The sequence below is a fragment of the Canis lupus genome, chromosome 2, assembly GCF_011100685.1.
Source record: "Canis lupus familiaris isolate Mischka breed German Shepherd chromosome 2, alternate assembly UU_Cfam_GSD_1.0, whole genome shotgun sequence".
NCBI lineage: Eukaryota > Metazoa > Chordata > Mammalia > Carnivora > Canidae > Canis > Canis lupus.
Window position 1 is genome coordinate 34,197,704 of NC_049223.1, and position 16,544 is coordinate 34,214,247.

The 16,544-nt window shown below is 51.2% G+C and overlaps 2 protein-coding genes across 12 annotated transcripts in view; one reads left to right on the forward strand and one right to left on the reverse strand.

The window, feature by feature from the left end:
* Window positions 1–10,394, forward strand: part of PSD2 (pleckstrin and Sec7 domain containing 2) — a 119,191-nt gene extending 108,797 nt beyond the window's left edge. For all 6 annotated transcript variants that reach the window (XM_038530310.1, XM_038530307.1, XM_038530308.1 and 3 more), the window contains 7 exons: window positions 93–136; window positions 1,212–1,402; window positions 1,603–1,673; window positions 2,108–2,265; window positions 3,171–3,315; window positions 4,534–4,677; window positions 8,022–10,394. In XM_038530310.1, the coding sequence (XP_038386238.1) occupies window positions 93–136; window positions 1,212–1,402; window positions 1,603–1,673; window positions 2,108–2,265; window positions 3,171–3,315; window positions 4,534–4,677; window positions 8,022–8,231 (963 nt within the window). In that variant the 3' untranslated portion in view covers window positions 8,232–10,394. The remainder of the gene's footprint in view (window positions 1–92; window positions 137–1,211; window positions 1,403–1,602; window positions 1,674–2,107; window positions 2,266–3,170; window positions 3,316–4,533; window positions 4,678–8,021) is intronic.
* Window positions 10,395–13,342: 2,948 nt separating this feature from the next.
* The window catches only part of NRG2 (neuregulin 2), a 246,465-nt gene continuing 243,263 nt past the window's right edge, over window positions 13,343–16,544 (reverse strand). For 5 of the 6 annotated variants that reach the window (XM_038530316.1, XM_038530315.1, XM_038530311.1 and 2 more), the window contains one exon: window positions 13,620–14,427. In XM_038530316.1, coding sequence (XP_038386244.1) covers window positions 13,620–14,427 — 808 coding nt within the window. Of the gene's footprint in view, window positions 14,428–16,544 lie in introns of all 6 variants that reach the window. The other variant, XM_038530313.1, reaches the window with a different exon arrangement.

The following is a 16,544-nucleotide window of genomic DNA, read 5'->3' on the forward strand; positions in this document are numbered from 1 at the left end:
GAAGGCGGCATTAAACCGCTGAGCCACCCTGGCTGCCCGATTTCTTTGATTCTTCATCTGAACTCCTCTCTTTTTCTTTTCCCCTGTCCTAGACTCTTTACAACTCCATCAAGAATGAAAAGCTGGAATGGGCCATGTGAGTAGTGCCCATGGGCTCAGGTATGGGGAAAATGAATCACCTTAAAGGAAAAGGGGGAGTGGCTGATAGTACTGGGAAGGCCCTACTGTCACTCTCCATGGTGCTGATTTCTCGTAAACCACAGCTCCGGTGACCCTTGTCTAGCTGGCCCGCACCACATGATGAGTTCCCCTTTGGGTACATTTTCTGTATTGATAAAAAGTGTACAATGTTAAACTGGTATGGAATTGATTAAACTGTGACTTTGGTTTCATGATGTCCACAACTTATTTTCTGTTACTGAGGATATTGCCGCTATTCCCAGTGATGATGGCTCTTTCCCTTTTGGGAGGTAGGCAGGCAGGAGGCATTAGTCCCCCTAAAATACCAAGAATACTACCACGTTTAGGTAGCGTCTGCTCTTGGCAGTGCAAAGGGTGACTGCCCCCTAAATTCTTCTTCTGCAAAGGCAGTGAGTCCTGGAGGTGCCCAGCCATCTGGAAAGAGATGTGGTCACTTTGCTGGGTGGGGAGACTGAGAGGCTCCTGGGGAAAGTGGATGCCCCTGTCTTTTGTGCTCCCCAGGGCAGCCTTGGCCTTTGGGTCCTTGTAGAGGTCACAGGTAAGGATTGTTAGGAACTCCAGAAACACTGGGAAGAGCAGGCATTCTTCTACCAGGGCTCTAAATAAAGGGGAGCCTAGACTTTAGGGGGCTCACCTACTGGCCCAGCGTGTCTGTGGAGCTTGGGCAGCCACTTCAGTCTGCCCATGGGTCACTGCTTCCTGAGTCTGAGCTTTCAGGGTTGGAGAGAGAAGAAGAAAGACCAGGAATAAGACTAGTAAAGTCTCCAACTTTGTGGTCAGTGGTGAGGATTAGAGCTTGGAGGCCAAAAATCACAGCTCTGAAGACTGGGGTCAGAATTGAAGACAGAGGCAGGGGTCAAAGATCTGGGTCTGTGATCTGGAATTGGAACTTCCCTATCTCTGCTCTTCACCTCTGCCTGTTTCCCAGAGAAGGGTTCATGGGGAGAGAACATGTCCATGTGGGGCTAAGGCTTCCATGGAGATGGTGCTCAGGCCTAGTATTTTCCTAGTGATGAGGATGAGCTGAGGAAATCACTGTCTGAGCTGGTGGATGACAAGTTTGGGACAGGCACCAAGAAAGTGACACGGATCCTGGATGGTGGGAACCCCTTCCTGGATGTCCCGCAGGCTCTCAGTGCTACCACCTACAAGCATGGTGTGCTGACTCGGAAGACTCACGCTGACATGGATGGCAAGAGGAGTGGGTGTCAGACTGGGAAAAGGGCACGGGGAGGGATGCTAGTCTGGGGGGAGAGGGATGCTAGTCTGGCAGGGGGTAGGGTCTGGATCCCGTGACTACTCCTCTGGGGTTGCTTATCCAGGTAGATGTGTAGGGGGATGCAGTAGAGGAGATATTGGGGTGTGTGGTTGTGGCCACACTACCCATATGCCCATCCCTAGCACCCCGTGGGAGGCGTGGCTGGAAGAAATTCTACGCGGTGCTCAAAGGGACCATCCTGTACCTGCAGAAGGTGAGAGGCCCCAGAATCCTTACTCCGGAAGTGCCAGTGCGACCTCCAACAGGCCCATCTTGAGGTGCTCAGAGGGTCCCTGGCAGGACCTGGGGCTTAGGCAGATGCTGGATCCTTCCCTCATTAAAGTCTGACTGGGGCTCACAGAGCTTTGGGTTTTCAGAGAGGGATCTTTGAAATGCCCATGGGCTCAGAGGATACACACTGGAAGCTCTTTTTGGGCCTTGGGACAAACCAGGGTGGGGAGAGGAGTGGTTGGAGTGCTTTGTTAGGATGGGCATGGCACCAGAATGGCAAGAGCTGAAGAATGGAGGGAGTGTGGGGACAGGATGGGGAGAGTATAAGGGGGGATGGTGAGGGTCGAGGAAGTGTAGGTTAGTATACCAGAGCCTGGTTATGACAGAGGCTTGCCTGTCCCCACTTCACATATCCAGGATGAGTACAGGCCTGACAAAGCTCTGTCTGAGGGCGACTTGAAGAATGCCATTCGTGTGCACCATGCTCTGGCTACCAGGGCTTCTGACTACAGCAAGAAGTCCAATGTGCTCAAGCTGAAGACGGCTGACTGGAGGGTCTTCCTCTTCCAGGCACCGTAAGTAGGAGTGGGAGCCCCCTCACTCCACCCTGGGCTCAGGGCCAGCGGCATGGAGCCTGTACTGCACCCCAATCCTCATTTGCCTTAGGTGAGGTGCCCTAAGCTTGCCTGCACATCATCCACAAGAGTGAGTGTGTCTGCTTGGCACAGACCGACAGCCTGGGTCCCCTGAAGTAGAGGTCCTCCAGTGTGGTCCTGTCAGCATCTCCTGGAAACGTATTAGAAATGCAATTTCTCTGGCCCCACCTTAGACCTACCGAATTAGGAACTCTGGGCCTGGGCTAGCAGTTATGTTCTAATCAGCCTTCCAGGCGATTCTGTCGCAGGCTGAGGTCCCTAAATCTGGGGCAGATGGAGTCTTAATGAATCCTCCTTCACTGTAAATCGGGGTGGGGAAAGGGATTAGAAAGACTCGTCCTATAGATTCACTGGAAGGCCTTTAGTCCACTCCCTGTCCTGTGACTTGAGATTGGAGTTTCATGTGTCAGGTGAATTTAGAAGGCAGGAGGCTGGTAGGTGACCTCTCAGGGTGGGAGTGAGCATGCTGGGCAAGGTAGTGGGGCAGGGACAGGAGGCCTAATGGGGATACTGCTTAATCCAGGGCTCACCCTGGGCCCACTGGCTCTAGAGCCCATTACTCCAGGGCCATTAGCTCTGGATCTGGACAGCTTTATTTTCATATGAAAATCCAGGTCTTGCCTAGAAGCTGGGACAGCGGGGAGCTCCCTATGCAGACTGGACCAGGCCCACCCAGCCCCCATCCTGCCATCCTCCTTCACTCTTTGTGAAGGGAGAGGCTTTCTCCCTGTGCCGGGCTGGTGGTGGGTCCTGTGTGCTGGGTGGGGGACAGGGAGACCTATTGTGAGGAGCTGGTGCCCTCTCTCCTCCCCTCCTGTCCCCAGGAGCAAAGAAGAAATGCTGTCCTGGATCCTTAGGATCAACCTGGTGGCTGCCATCTTCTCAGCCCCATCCTTCCCTGCTGCTGTCAGCTCCATGAAGAAGTTCTGTCGGCCCCTGCTACCCTCCTGCACCACTCGCCTCTGCCAGGTACGAGCTCCTAGGACCCCAGTGCTACTTCCTCAGGCTGCCTCCAGCCAGGTCTCCATCTAACAGCCTCCTCCTCCAGCTCCTGTATAGTACCTGGTCTTGAGCTAAGAGACAAGGTGAAGAGGCAGATCTTCTCCATCCCCATTGCACTCACCCTCATTTACAGATGGGAAGACTGAAGCCACGCACCGCACAGAGGCCTGCATTCTTTGCCAATGGCGATGCATCCTGTGGATGTCATTGTGGATCTGTGGCCATTGTGTGTGTCTGAGCATGAATGTGAGTGAATGCATGTGTCACAGGGAGCTAGGGACAGGCAAGATGTGGCTGGCCCTGCATCCAGTACTCTTTTGCTGTCCTTACCTACCTTAAGTGTTTTATTTGTAATCCTAAAAAAACTACTCATCAATACTTGAGTTTTTTAGGGAAGAGAGGATAAATGGTAGACCACTGCTTGGGAGGAGGGCAGGAGGAGCTCCATACTTCCTGTCTTTGTCAGGGCCCCTTTCCCACTGGGCCTTTGTCCTGGGTCTCTCACTGCACTTCTAGGCTGCAGCTTAGGAGCACACACCCCACACCCTGTGCACACATATACCATACAGGCACACACATGTGCATGTGAGCATACACATGTGCTGTGCACCCACACCCACACTGCACACATGCATCATACATATGCACACACATGCAGCTCATTGCCCACCCAGCACGAAGTGGTCTGGCTGTACTTCGGTGGGTGGGATGTGTGTGCACACTTGTCTGTGAGTAACAGTGTCTCTGGGTGATTCTGGGTCTGTGACCTTTATATGTGTCTGGGCACGAATCTGAGAGAATGTGTGCAGTGTACGGCGCCAAGGATAGCTGAGGCCAGGCTCTCTCTTGGTCCATTGGGTTTGTGTGTATGTGAGCGTCCATATGAACTGGCAGGGGTGGGGGTGTCTGGAGTGACTGTGTGTCTATGTCAGGGAATGATCTATGTGCTCATTCTAGTGTGAGGCTGTCATCTCCCAAGCCTGCTGTGGTTTTATCTCAGAGGGTTGATGCCAATCAAAGCAAGGCAGGAAAGAGGAGGAAGGGCACTCCCTCAGGGCTCCACATACTTGATGACCCTGGGCAGGCCTCAGTTTCCCTTTGCTGAAGCAGATCCAGTGCAATAGGTTTAGACCCACCCATGACATCCTGAGAGTGGGACCTCAAGTCTAGGACTTGTCTTTGCAGGAGGAGCAGCTGCGTTCCCATGAGAATAAGTTAAGGCAGGTGACTTCAGAGCTGGCTGAGCACAAATGCCATCCCATTGAGAGGGGAGTCAAGTCCAAGGAGGCTGAGGAGAACCGGCTGAAGGAACACTATCTCACTTTCGAGGTGCGTTCTCCTTAGGGCCGATTGCTAAGGATGGCACTGGGGCAGAAGGAGGAAGCCAGCTCTTCTCTCTGTCACCAGCATCATTCCGCAGCCAGTGGCTCCTGGTTTGGGGGGTCTCCACTTTGGGGGCTCCCCTGAGGCAATCATGAGCCATGCATGGCCTTCTGTGGGCCAGTCTGATCAGTTCAGCTGCCAGTTGTTAATCAAACAGATGTGCCCTTACTTGTGTCTCTCAAGGAGCACGAGGTGGGCACCATTCTTCTCCCAGCCGCTCCTCACCTGCGCTTCCCCCATGACCCAGCCTCTCGGGAAGCTGTCACAGCTCAACCATAGACAGTGCCAAGCCCACCTGCCTGACCTACCCCGCTTTTGTCTCCTTTTCCTCTTCCACAGATGTTTATCAGCAACAAGCTTCTCCCTTCTCTCCATCTTGTCTCTCTGTCCTCCTGCCCTGATTCTGCCTCACAATGCTCTGTAAATGGGCTGACATCGCCTTCACCTGGTGAAGGGGGGGCAGCTTGGGGAAGGGAGGCAGGAACCACTTGTCCCTTTTGGACTGGCCTTTGTATTGACTTGCTGATGGGGGCGGACAATACAGAGGCTGAGTCTGAGCCTTTGGGGCAAGAAAGGCAGGAAGTCACTGATCTCAGTCTCTGGATTTCTACATTGATTTTTTACTGTGTGAGAAAGAGAGGAGCATTCCCAGGAGAGATCCTGACCTTTTGAAAAACATAAAGCTGTACCACTCTTAAAGTCTTCTCAGACCCACTCTCTCTGCAACATAAAAAAAGGATGGCAAAAGCTACAGTGGACTGATCTCTAGCCAACTGCCAGGCATGAGTGCCTTCACTCCCTTGTACTGATTGCTTTAATCCTCATGTCAACTCTGTGAAATGGGTTCTCTTAGTATCCCCATTTTACAGATGGGAAAATTGAGGCTTGGAGAGGGCAGATCACTTGCCTGAGGTGACAGTTAGTGCAGGAGCCATGGGATGCCTGGGTGGCTCAGCGGTTGGGCGCCTGCCTTCAGGACCTGATCTTGGGGTCCCAGGATCGAGTCCAACATTGGGTTCCCTGAATGGAGCCTGCTTCTCCCTCTGCCTATGTCTCTGCCTCTCTCTGGTGTGTGTCTCAAGAATAAATAAATAAGGGCATCCCAGGTGGCTCAGTGGTTTAGTGCAGCCTTCAGCCTAGGGCCTGATCCTAGAGACCCAGGATCGAGTCCCACGTCAGGCTCCCTGCATGGAGCCTGCTTCTCCCTCTGCCTGTGTCTCTGCCTCTCTCTCTCTCTCTCTGTGTCTCTCATGAATAAATAAATAAAATCTTAAAAAAAAAAGAATAAATAAATAAAATCTTTAAAAAAAAAGTGCAGGAGCCAGGATCCTATCCCAGGTGATTGTAACTCCAGCACTCTGGTCTTTCTCACTTGCCCCTGGCTTAACTGGGGGAGGTGAAGCCCAGCAGTGAAGGGTCTTTCTGCTCATGTGACAGAGCTGCATGAGAACAGTGTCTCTGCACCTTTACTCTTTGTTTCTTCTGGGACCTCAGCCTCTCCTGACTGTGGTGACGGCTGGAAGCTCAAAGTCAGGACCTCAGACATAGTGACCAAATTTCCCTCCTAAGTGTTTACCAATTTGTAACATTTTTTTTTTTTTTTAAAGAGTGAGAGAGTGGAGAGGGGCAGAAGGAGAGATTTTTTAAAAATTAAAAATCAATTAGCCAACATATAGTACATCATTAGTTTCAGATGTAGAATTCAGTAATTCATCAGTTGCATATAACACTCAGGGCTCATCATGTCAGGTGCCCTCCTAATGCCTGTCACTTAGTTACCCCCATTCCCCCTACCTACCTCCCTGGGAGAGAGAGAATCTTAAGCAGGCTCCACACCCAACATGGAGCCTGACATGGGACTCAATCTCACAACCTTGAGCTAAAATCAAGAGTTGGATGGTTCACCAACTGAGCCACCCAAGTGCCCCAATTTCTAATACTTTATTTATTTTTAAATTTATTTACTTGAGAGAGGGAGAGGGGAAGAGATGGGCAGAGGGAGAGAGAGTCTTAAGCAGACCCTATGCTGAGCACAGAGCCCGATGCAGGGCTCGATCTCACGACCCTGAGATAATGACCTGAACCGAAACCAAGAGTTAGACACTCAACTGAGTGGGCCACTCAGGCACTGCACCTCCCCCCATTTATAACACTTTAAATAGCTTATGAATGTACTTCTCTATTCATGCTCTTACCAACACTGGACACTACTGGATGTTTTAATTGTCATCAATCTAAGGTTTAACAAGGGGTATCTCATTGCCATTTTAATTTGAATTAAAAAATTTTAATTGTGGTCAATATGCATGGCATAAAATTTATCATCTTAACCATTTCTAAGTGGATAGTTAAATAGCATTAAGTCTACTCACATTGTTGTTTAACCAATCTCCAGAACCGTTTCATCTTCCCAACTGAAACTCTACACCCATAAAACAGCAAGTCCTGCCCACCTCCCCTTGTTGCACCACCTCTCCCCCCCATCCCCCAGGGGCAACTACTGTTCTTGTTTCTGTTTCTGTGATTTTGACTACTCTAGTTACTGCCTATTAGTGAATTAATAACAGATTTTGTGTTTTTGTGACTGGCTTTTGCTCAAGTTTATCCATGTTGTGACATGCATTAGAATTTCCTTCCTTTTTAAGGCTGAATACTATTCTGCTGTACGTGGATACCACATCTTTATCTTTTCATCTGCTGCTGGGCATTTGGGTTGCTTTCACCTTTTGGCTTTTGCAAATAGTGCTGTTATGAATATGGATGTGCAAATATTTCAGGCGCCCCTGAGACACATGAGTTTTAAATTTTGTAATCCTATTTGTCAATTTTTATTTTGGTTGTCCTTACTTTTGGTGTTATACTCAAGAAATCATTGCCAATTAATTTGAATTTTTTAAAAACGATTTTATTTATTCATGAGAGACAGAGAGAGAGAGAGAGAGGGGCAGAGACACAGGCAGAGGGAGAAGCAGGCTCCATGCAAGGAGCCGGAGGTGGGACTCAATCCCGGGTCTCCAGGATCACATCCTGGGCTGAAGACGGCGCTAAACTGCTGAGCCACCAGGGCTGCCCTAATTTGAATTTTTAAAATTATGAGTAAGATTTCTGTGTATGTCTCTTGCCTAGTTTTTTTTATTGGATTGTTTATCTTCTTTTTATTGATTAGTGAGAGCTCTCTGAATATTAAGGAAATTGGTCTTTTGTCACCTAAGATCCAAATACTTTTTTTTTTTTTTTTTTCATTTGTTGTTTGTCCTTTGACTTTGTTTGGCCTTTCTCTTTTTTTCCAGAAAAGCCGTTATGAGACCTATATCCACCTCCTGGCAGTGAAAATCAAAGTGGGCTCAGATGACCTGGAGCGGATTGAGGCCCGGCTGGCCACCTTGGAAGGGGATGATCCTTCCCTCCGCAAGACACACTCAAGCCCTGCCCTCAGTCAGGGCCACGGAACTGTGACTGGCAGCAAAACTACAAAGGATACCACTGGGCCTGATACTTAGCTGGCATTGATAGGCAGGCCTCAGAGGCAGGCAAGTGTTGCCAGACGGGTCAGTGAGCACAATTCCAGCCAGGGGCCACTTGTACCAGCTCCAGGCAATTGACAGGCAGCCAGAGGGGTGCAGAGAGCCCCATGGGCCAAGGAGACGGAGATGCTATTCATGGCGTTGGTCTTCTTGCATCCTGGGGTTTATCTGGGCCTCATACTTTCTCCTCAGCCCTCATGTTCCTCTCCACCACGGAGCCTCATTTTGTAGGCCAGTTGTGTGCATGCTCTAGACACGATGTCACTGGAGAAGGAGGAAGGGCAGCTGACTTTGCAGACCCTCCCCTTCTCACAAGTTCCTGTCATCTCCCTGTTTCCATTCCAAGGGCAGGTCTGGATCCCTACCTGTTCTCCTCTTCCCTCCTCAGACTTGACCAGCAGCAGGTCGGCAGACCACCAGTACCATCCTCTCCTCCCTCCACCCAGTAGCTTCTGCAACCACGCCTTGTTCTCCTGCCTCCCTTTGCAATAATCCAGGACCTGGGCCTGCTTCCTCAACGTCAAGCTGTCTACTCGTGTGTGCATTCACCTCACCTTCCATTTATAGAGGCCATTACTGCTTTCTTTTATATGGACAAAAATGTATATATATAAAAGAATATATATATGGAGCTCCTTTAGAGATGATTTTGGAATTGATATCAAAATGAAAGAAGAAGGAAAAGCCTATACGAGAACTCCACCTGTTAGCAAGGAGGGCTGCCATCTGGGCTATTGGTAGCCCAGACACTCTGGGAGGGAAGGTGGAGATAGTGCTGACCTCTTCTCCCCCCATTTCCCCTCTTCCGGCTGACCTGGGACTTCCACTGCTCTTCCAGTTGATGCTTTGGAATGAATAGACCGTGTGTGCATATGCCACCCCATCTTGTTCCACAGGCATTCTGGGGTATGAGTAGGGTGGGACCATGGCCCTGTTTATATTTTGGTCTTTATGTTGGTGCTCTGAATTCCAGAGGTGGCTTCTTTTTTTTTTTTTTTAATTTTTATTTATTTATGATAGTCACAGAGAGAGAGAGAGAGAGAGAGAGAGAGAGGCAGAGACACAGGCAGAGGGAGAAGCAGGCTCTATGCACTGAGAGCCCGACGTGGGATTCGATCCCGGATCTCCAAGATCGCGCCCTGGGCCAAAGGCAGGCGCCAAACCGCTGCGCCACCCAGGGATCCCCCAGAGGTGGCTTCTTGTACAGATCTACTGCTACAGGAATAGAAGATACTCTGCCTTGCAAACAGCCACTTGTCAACAAGCCCAAAGATGTTTGGTGGAGGAGGGTTATGGAAGCCATTAATTTCTGCTCTTGGGAAATGGTGGAGTAAGAAGTTGCTGATTGTTTTTTAAGTTGACATTTCTTTCACTCTTCTGGTGACCCAGGAATGCTAGCTAAGGACAGGCCTGGGAAGGAGAGAAAAATTTGCCATGTGATGACCACCAACTAGTATCCTGTAAGCCCTGAATTCCTTAGACTGACAAGTGGTGGGGGTGATGGTTCCTTTAATGAGCTATGATGAGCAGATCCTTATATATTTAAAGATAGGTTAGTTTGGGCAGCAATTTGACCTCAGTGGTAACATATTTAGTTAGTTGCAAGGTTGACTTGTCTTATTAAGTACCTAACATTTACAAGCACGCTCACATTTGATACAAGGGATGACGTATGAGTCTGTGGAAATATGTAGTGATTTAAATCCAGATTATTTAATTTGGATCCACTGAAGTGTATTTTATAACCAAACCATCTGGCCCCTTAATTTTGCTGAGGGGAAGTAAATGTTCACTTAAATGAAATCGAAAGAGCAATGTAACACAAAAGAGCTCTCTGTACTTTCTCCATTCTGGCTCTAAGGTCTTTGATTTTGAGGGTCAGCTTCCCACCTTAATGAGGGTGGATGAGTGAAAGCAGAGGAGCAACCTTCTGTCTGCTGCAGACAGATATGCTTCCCTGAGCACTAGTGATGTCTCCCATCAGTAAAAAAAATCTGTTGGTCACTTTCTTAATTGTATAATTATTTATTGTAAATTATATACATGTACTACTGTACTAAAATATGTACATTATAAAACATACACAAAAATAGAAATTTAAAAAGATGAGATGAAAATAAATCTAAATCAGAGTTCTAATATTTCTTTCCTACATTATAATGGGCCATCATATTCCCCCCCAATTTCTGCCCCTAATATGCCCATTTTCCAGGACTGTCCAATTCCAGGGGCTGGAGGACTACAGGTGAGATGCAGCAAGTGGTTTGCGCCACCTGGTGGTCCTGGGAAGTGGCTTTGGGCTCAGGGACTTCTGGGGGCTGACCCTTGACCACAGTGTTGAACCTTCATTTTCTCATTCACTGAAAGTCACCAGTGCTGCACACTGTGCTGGGTGTTGAGGATACTGTGGGGAGGAAAGGACTGAGGGGCTCCCTGTCCACATGGGGCTCACAGTCTAGTGGGGAGGACAGGCCGTCACTTTACCATTTGGGACCTTGGGAGCACTGAGGACAAAGCCAAAACTGACCTGGAAGAGAGAAGATAGAACTGGAGGAGTGAGGAAGAAGACAGTGACTCAGGAAGCCGCCTGAATGTCCTAAGTGCTCCTGGCGGACAAGGTGGTAGTAGGGAAGTCACTAAACAGGGCTATACCTCTTCCTGATGGGTCTATACTAAAGATGCCCCGAGGCAGAATGGAAGAAGAGCCTCTCCAGACACACCTGCTTCCAGGTCCCATTCACAACTGTGAAATGAATGGGTGGTGAATTCGATTAGGCTCTGGCCTTCAACTCTTGACTCTCCTAGGTGTTTTAGAGTCCACAGCAGATAACCAAGCTACCAAATTATTTGACACAAGTACCTGGGGTCAGGAAAATGCCAGGGGGTTCACCAAGAAGTCAGTCACGATTACTGGGGTTCACTGGAGTCACAGGTGGTTTCTGACTAAAAATTTAGAAGGTAATAGCAACTCGGAAGGGTCAAATTTGACACTGAGGGGTTGTGGAAAGGCCTATGGATTCACCAAGAGGTCGTTCACAATTATTGGGATTCACATAGAGGTCAGAAGTCACATAGAAGAATTAGTGGCTGTCAGAAAATTTTAAAGCCAACAGCAAACTCAGAGCCAGCAAAGGGATTTGGATGAGATCACCAGATGGGGCCTGGGAGAGGTCAGTGATTTGCAGGTCTATACACCATTTAGTTGATTATTTCCTCTGTTTCTTTGTAACAAGTGCTTTTCCCCCCAGCACCCCCAGAGTGAACACAATGACTTTAGTTCTTTCTTTACTTTTCCCCATCACCTCCCTTTCATCAAGTTTTTGCCACTCTGTGTGATTCAAGAATGCAAGGCACAGGATACCACCACCACCATCATCATCATTATCATAAAATTAGCGATTAGTAGGCATCATGTGCCAGAAGTAATTCTGGGTACATTTTCGCATGCACGCGCACTTGTCAGCCACCTGAGCCCTTTGGATAGAAGACTCCCTTGTGTCTGGCTGGAACATAAGGATTCCTGGCACTGGGCACTGGTTTAATAAATGAATCAATGAGAGAAAAGGCTTCTTAACCCTGGACCTCCATCTGTCTTCTCCATGCCCTCATCAGGGACTGCAGGTTTAGACAGGCCCTGGCTCTGAGGGGCTATGAATTTGGGAATAGCACAACACCCTGTGGGCTTACAAGCTGCAGCAGCTGTGGTCTTCCTGGCAGCCAAAGGTACCCATTATGCCATCTTGCATGTCCAGGCCTTGCCTGTGACATGCCTGAGGCCCCAAGGGTCATCTTGCCTCAGCTGCCCCAGTGCCAACCCCACAACCCTTCCCTCCTCACCCACGTAGGCCGGAAATTGTTGCCTCACTGCAGCCCCAGTAGCTCCAGGGCAGGAAACGGGCCAGGTTTCTGAGGCTGAGCTCAAAGCAGAGGAATATGCATCAACCCCTTGGCCAGGTTCCCCAGCAGCCAGGGGGGATACCTTGTGAATATTCTTGGAAGAAGGAGGAGGGTTGCAGCCTGTCCTGGGAGCTGGAGCCAGGGAGATTAGAGGTCTCTTCCTCCTAGGCACTACCTTGGCCCTCTCCAGTCTCCACACCAGCATCCATCCATCTCCACCCCAGGTCCTCATTCTGTCTTCTCTCCTCATCTGGGGGCTAGGCACACACAATCAAACATGAGTTATTTCTGATTTTATTTATAATATAAAAATGTTCAAGTGTCAACAGTCAGGTGTTTGGACATTTCAGGGCAGGGTTCCCATTTGGTTGTTTTTTTTTTTTTTTTTTTTTTTAAACAATTACCTTTTTTGACAAATTAGCAGTGGACCCAGTTTGGTGGGGGTGGGGGTGGGGAGGACAGGGGTGGAGAGGGAGTGGAAGTCATAGGTGGCTTGGGGTCTGGAAGAGTTGGTGTTATTTTATTGCTAAAAGGGGAATCAAATACACTGTGGAGTGGCTCTTCTCGGTCCCAGCGTGACCATGCATCCAATCTAAAGAATCTGAAATGCAAAGGACATGCAGGCATAAAATAGAAAAGACAACCTGTAAACGAAGGTGCTGCAGAGGACGGAAGGGCATCCTGGAGGCCATAGGTGAGGAGGAGCCGCAACTTTGGGGCCCTGGCAGAGCTGCCCCCTCCCTGGCGCCGGGACTGTTGGGAAGACCTTTCTCAGTGCCCCCTCCCTTATTAGCTGTAAGGAGCGGGGAGGCTCCCTCCCCTGTCCTGGTTGCTGTCGCTGGGACTCAAGTCTCCCCCTGAATGTCACCTGACCCCAACTCCAGCTCCAAGCCTAGGAGCTTCACGGGTCTGGGACTCAAGATCCTGCCTGGGGGCAAGGCTACTCCTGGCCTCACTTCCTTCCTCAGGGCCAATCCCCTGCCCGCCCCCACCAGCACCCAGCAGGCCTCTTCTTTGCCAGCTTCCTCTCATCCTTGCCAGCTTGAGATCCTACATCTCCCTCACCCCCCCCCCCCCCCCCCCCCCCCCGCACTCCACCCCACAACCCGACTTCTCTCCAGGAGCTCCAGATTAGCGTACAGCAAAAGGCACCACAATATAGGTTTCTATTAAAGAGTCAAAAAATTGGCCCATCTGTCTTTTTTTGTTGTTTCTTTTTTTTTTTCCTGAAGCTGTAAATCAGGATGTTACATATAAATAGATTCCCTATAAAAACGTCTTTCCGTTAGCTAGTATTATAAGACAATTTTTGCTAAAATGAAAATAAAACATTTTGTTATACTTTTTATCTTTTATAGAAAATAAAAATATTTTTATTTCTTTTTTCCCTCCTCTCTCTCTCCAGGCGGTGGTCTCTGTTCTCCCTAAAGACAGTGGGGCAGGCGAGGCGGAGGGGCGGCGGGGCCCCTAGAGGGGCGCCGAGTCCTGCTTGCCCCGCGGGGGCGGCCCGCGGCTGTGTCTGCTGCTGGCCCGCGTGCTGCGGCTGTCCAGGGAGTAGTAAGTCCTGCTGTCGGCCGCGGGGCAGAGCGGCGGCGAGTCCGAGCGCAGCGCGTCGTGCGCCGCGCGCAGGCCGAGAAAGGGCGTGCTCTCGGCCGCCAGCGCCCCGTCGGCGTCGTCGTCCGAGGCGGAGGCTGAGCCGCCCCCCGAGCCGCTGCTCGGCGACAGCGAGTCCCGCGCCGCGCGTGCGCGCTGCGCCGCCAGCCCGTTGAGGCGCGAGCGGCGCCAGCGCCGGGGCCCCGCCGACGTCCTGCGGGACGCGCCGCGGGCGCGCGGGCGCGGCGGGGGCGGGGGCGGGGGCGGGGGCGCGCACTCCTGCGTGGTCTCGTACTCGTCGTCCTCCGGGATGCGGAAGGGGCTGGCGGGCAGGCTGCCTAGGCTGCCGCCCAGTGCGCAGGCCCCACGCCGCGGCCCCGGCCCCGGCCCCGGCCCCGGCCCCGGCCCCGGCCCCGGCCCGGGCCCCGCCGCAGGGTAGTAGTAGCTGTCGTAGCTGCGCTGCATGTCCGCGCCGGGCCCGGGCCCTGGGCCCGGGGGCGCCGGCTGTCGTAGTAGCGGCTGCTGCTCCGCCAGGCGGTAGCTGATGGGCGCGGCCGGCGGTAGAGACACGGCGTGCGCCGAGTTGGGAGACGTGATCTCAAAAGTCGGCACCTGCGTGGCCAGCGAGTAGTGGAAGTCCACGGGAGAGAGGCGCGCGGGCGTGGTCAGCGCTGACACGTACCTGTGGGGAGAGGCAGAGGCGTGGGCCGGGGCTCCGCGCCCCGGTGGAGGGGGTGGATCCCAACGCGAAGCCGTGGTCTAGCCTGGGAGCCCCGCCTGCTAGAATCCTCGCTGACCTGAAGCACTTTCCTTAACCTCTCCCAGGCTCGGGATCCTTATCTGTTAAGCGGGGATCATCACAGTGCTCATTCCTTGGCGCTGTTAGGATGAGCCCTTCAACGAATCAAACGGAACGTGCCAGTGCCTGATGATGCTCCGTGAAGGAGCCTTGGGTGTGGGGGATGCCCACAGTCACCACCATTTCGGAATGGTTACTTTAGGTCAGGCTCGGGCTGGGGCATTGGACGCGTACCATCTAATACAGGAATTCCGTAAGACTCTTATGTTAGCCCCACACTACACACGAGGAAACAGGCTCAGAACATTTAAATGACTTGCTCAAAGTTCATAGCCCCAGGAAGTGGTGGAGTGGGGATTTGAACCAATGCCGGGCAGGAATCAGAACTTAGACCCCATTGCTTTCTAAAGTCCCCATTACGGGAATCCCTGGGTGGCGCAGCGGTTTAGCGCCTGCCTTTGGCCCAGGGCGCGATTCTGGAGACCCGGGATCGAATCCCACGTCGGGCTCCCGGTGCATGGAGCCTGCTTCTCCCTCTGCCAGTGTCTCTGCCTCTCTCTCTCTCTATCTATCTCTATGTCTGTCATAAATAAATAAATACATCTTTAAAAAAAATAAAGTCCCCATTACTCTTTCAGAATCACCTGTCTTCCCTCTCTCAAATGCACATCCAATTAGCTACCGTTCCTGTCTCCTGAAACACACACCATACCCAGCTCTACTCCATTCTGGGCTTAGTTGTTCACTCCAGTCATTAATGCACTCCAGGGCCTCTCCTCCACTGTATGCAGTTTCCAGAGCAATCTTTTAACATCACACTTTGCTTAAGGGATCCTTCCTGCTTACCCATCCAGGGCCCACATTCTAAGCAGAGCCCATGGCCATCAGCCACAGCTACCTGGCCCGGGCCTATCTGTTCAGGTCCACCTCCGCTTCCCTACAGCTCACCCTGCTCAGGGCACTTCACTCACTAGCCATGTTCTCAAGCGCCTCTGCTGGAACAACTCAGGATGCTCCCCTTGCCTGGAGTGTTCTCCCTGTCTCTCTACCTCCCAACCACTAAGAAGTCCTATTGCTACTGAAAACAATAGCTACTCCTAGTGTAGGTAGGTAGGCGTCGGAGAGCTACATGCACATGATCTCTGATGGCCTTCAAAAGAACCATGTGTGACAGGTACTGTATTTCATGATCTACAGCTGAGGAAACACAACACAGGGGTGATCAACCTGCTCCAAACCACGCAGGTGATGGAGTTGGGCTTTGAAAGGTTGGTCTTGAAACCCGGCTACTTTCTAGAGCCTGTAGTCAGAGACTGGGTCTCGCCCTGGTAGAATGGCCTGTGCCTAGTATGTTCCATAAGTGGCTATAAGCTTCACTGGTTTGTGTCTGTGGCTCAGAGCTCCTCGGGATCAAGAACCAGGTGGGCCATCTCTGGGTCTCCAGGCAGGCCTGCTAAGGGAGGGCTGACACGGAGTAGGCTAAGTTAGAGCAGGAGAACATTTTCTCTCTACTCCTGCCTGGAGTTGCCAGTACTATGCACCTTTCTCTGCTGTCCTCCCACAGACCCCACTTGCCGAGGGCTAAGCAAGGTGGAGGGCTGGCCTCCTGTGACTCCTGGCATGCAGTCAGGGAACAAGGGGAGTTTCCTGGTTCTCACTCCATCCATTCCTCAGAAACTCTGGTGTCTTGATCCTTGGGTCTTGCTGCTGATACTGCCAGGGCCTGAAGTCACTCTTAGCTCGTGCCCAGCCAGCACTCCTTGCAGACAGCCTCCCCTCTCACCCTCCAATCTGCTCGATCTTGGTGTCTTTCTGTTCCTGCCAGGACATGGGGCCTCTGGGTGACACCAGGGTAGGGCTACCATATGTTCTGGTATGCCTGGAACAGCCCCTTTGTTCCTGATGTTCTAGTACAATTATTAACATCCCCTTCTACTTTGAAGAGTGTCCAAGTAGGATAATTAAATCAGATGGCCTCTCCGCACCAGGGTCCAGTGGCC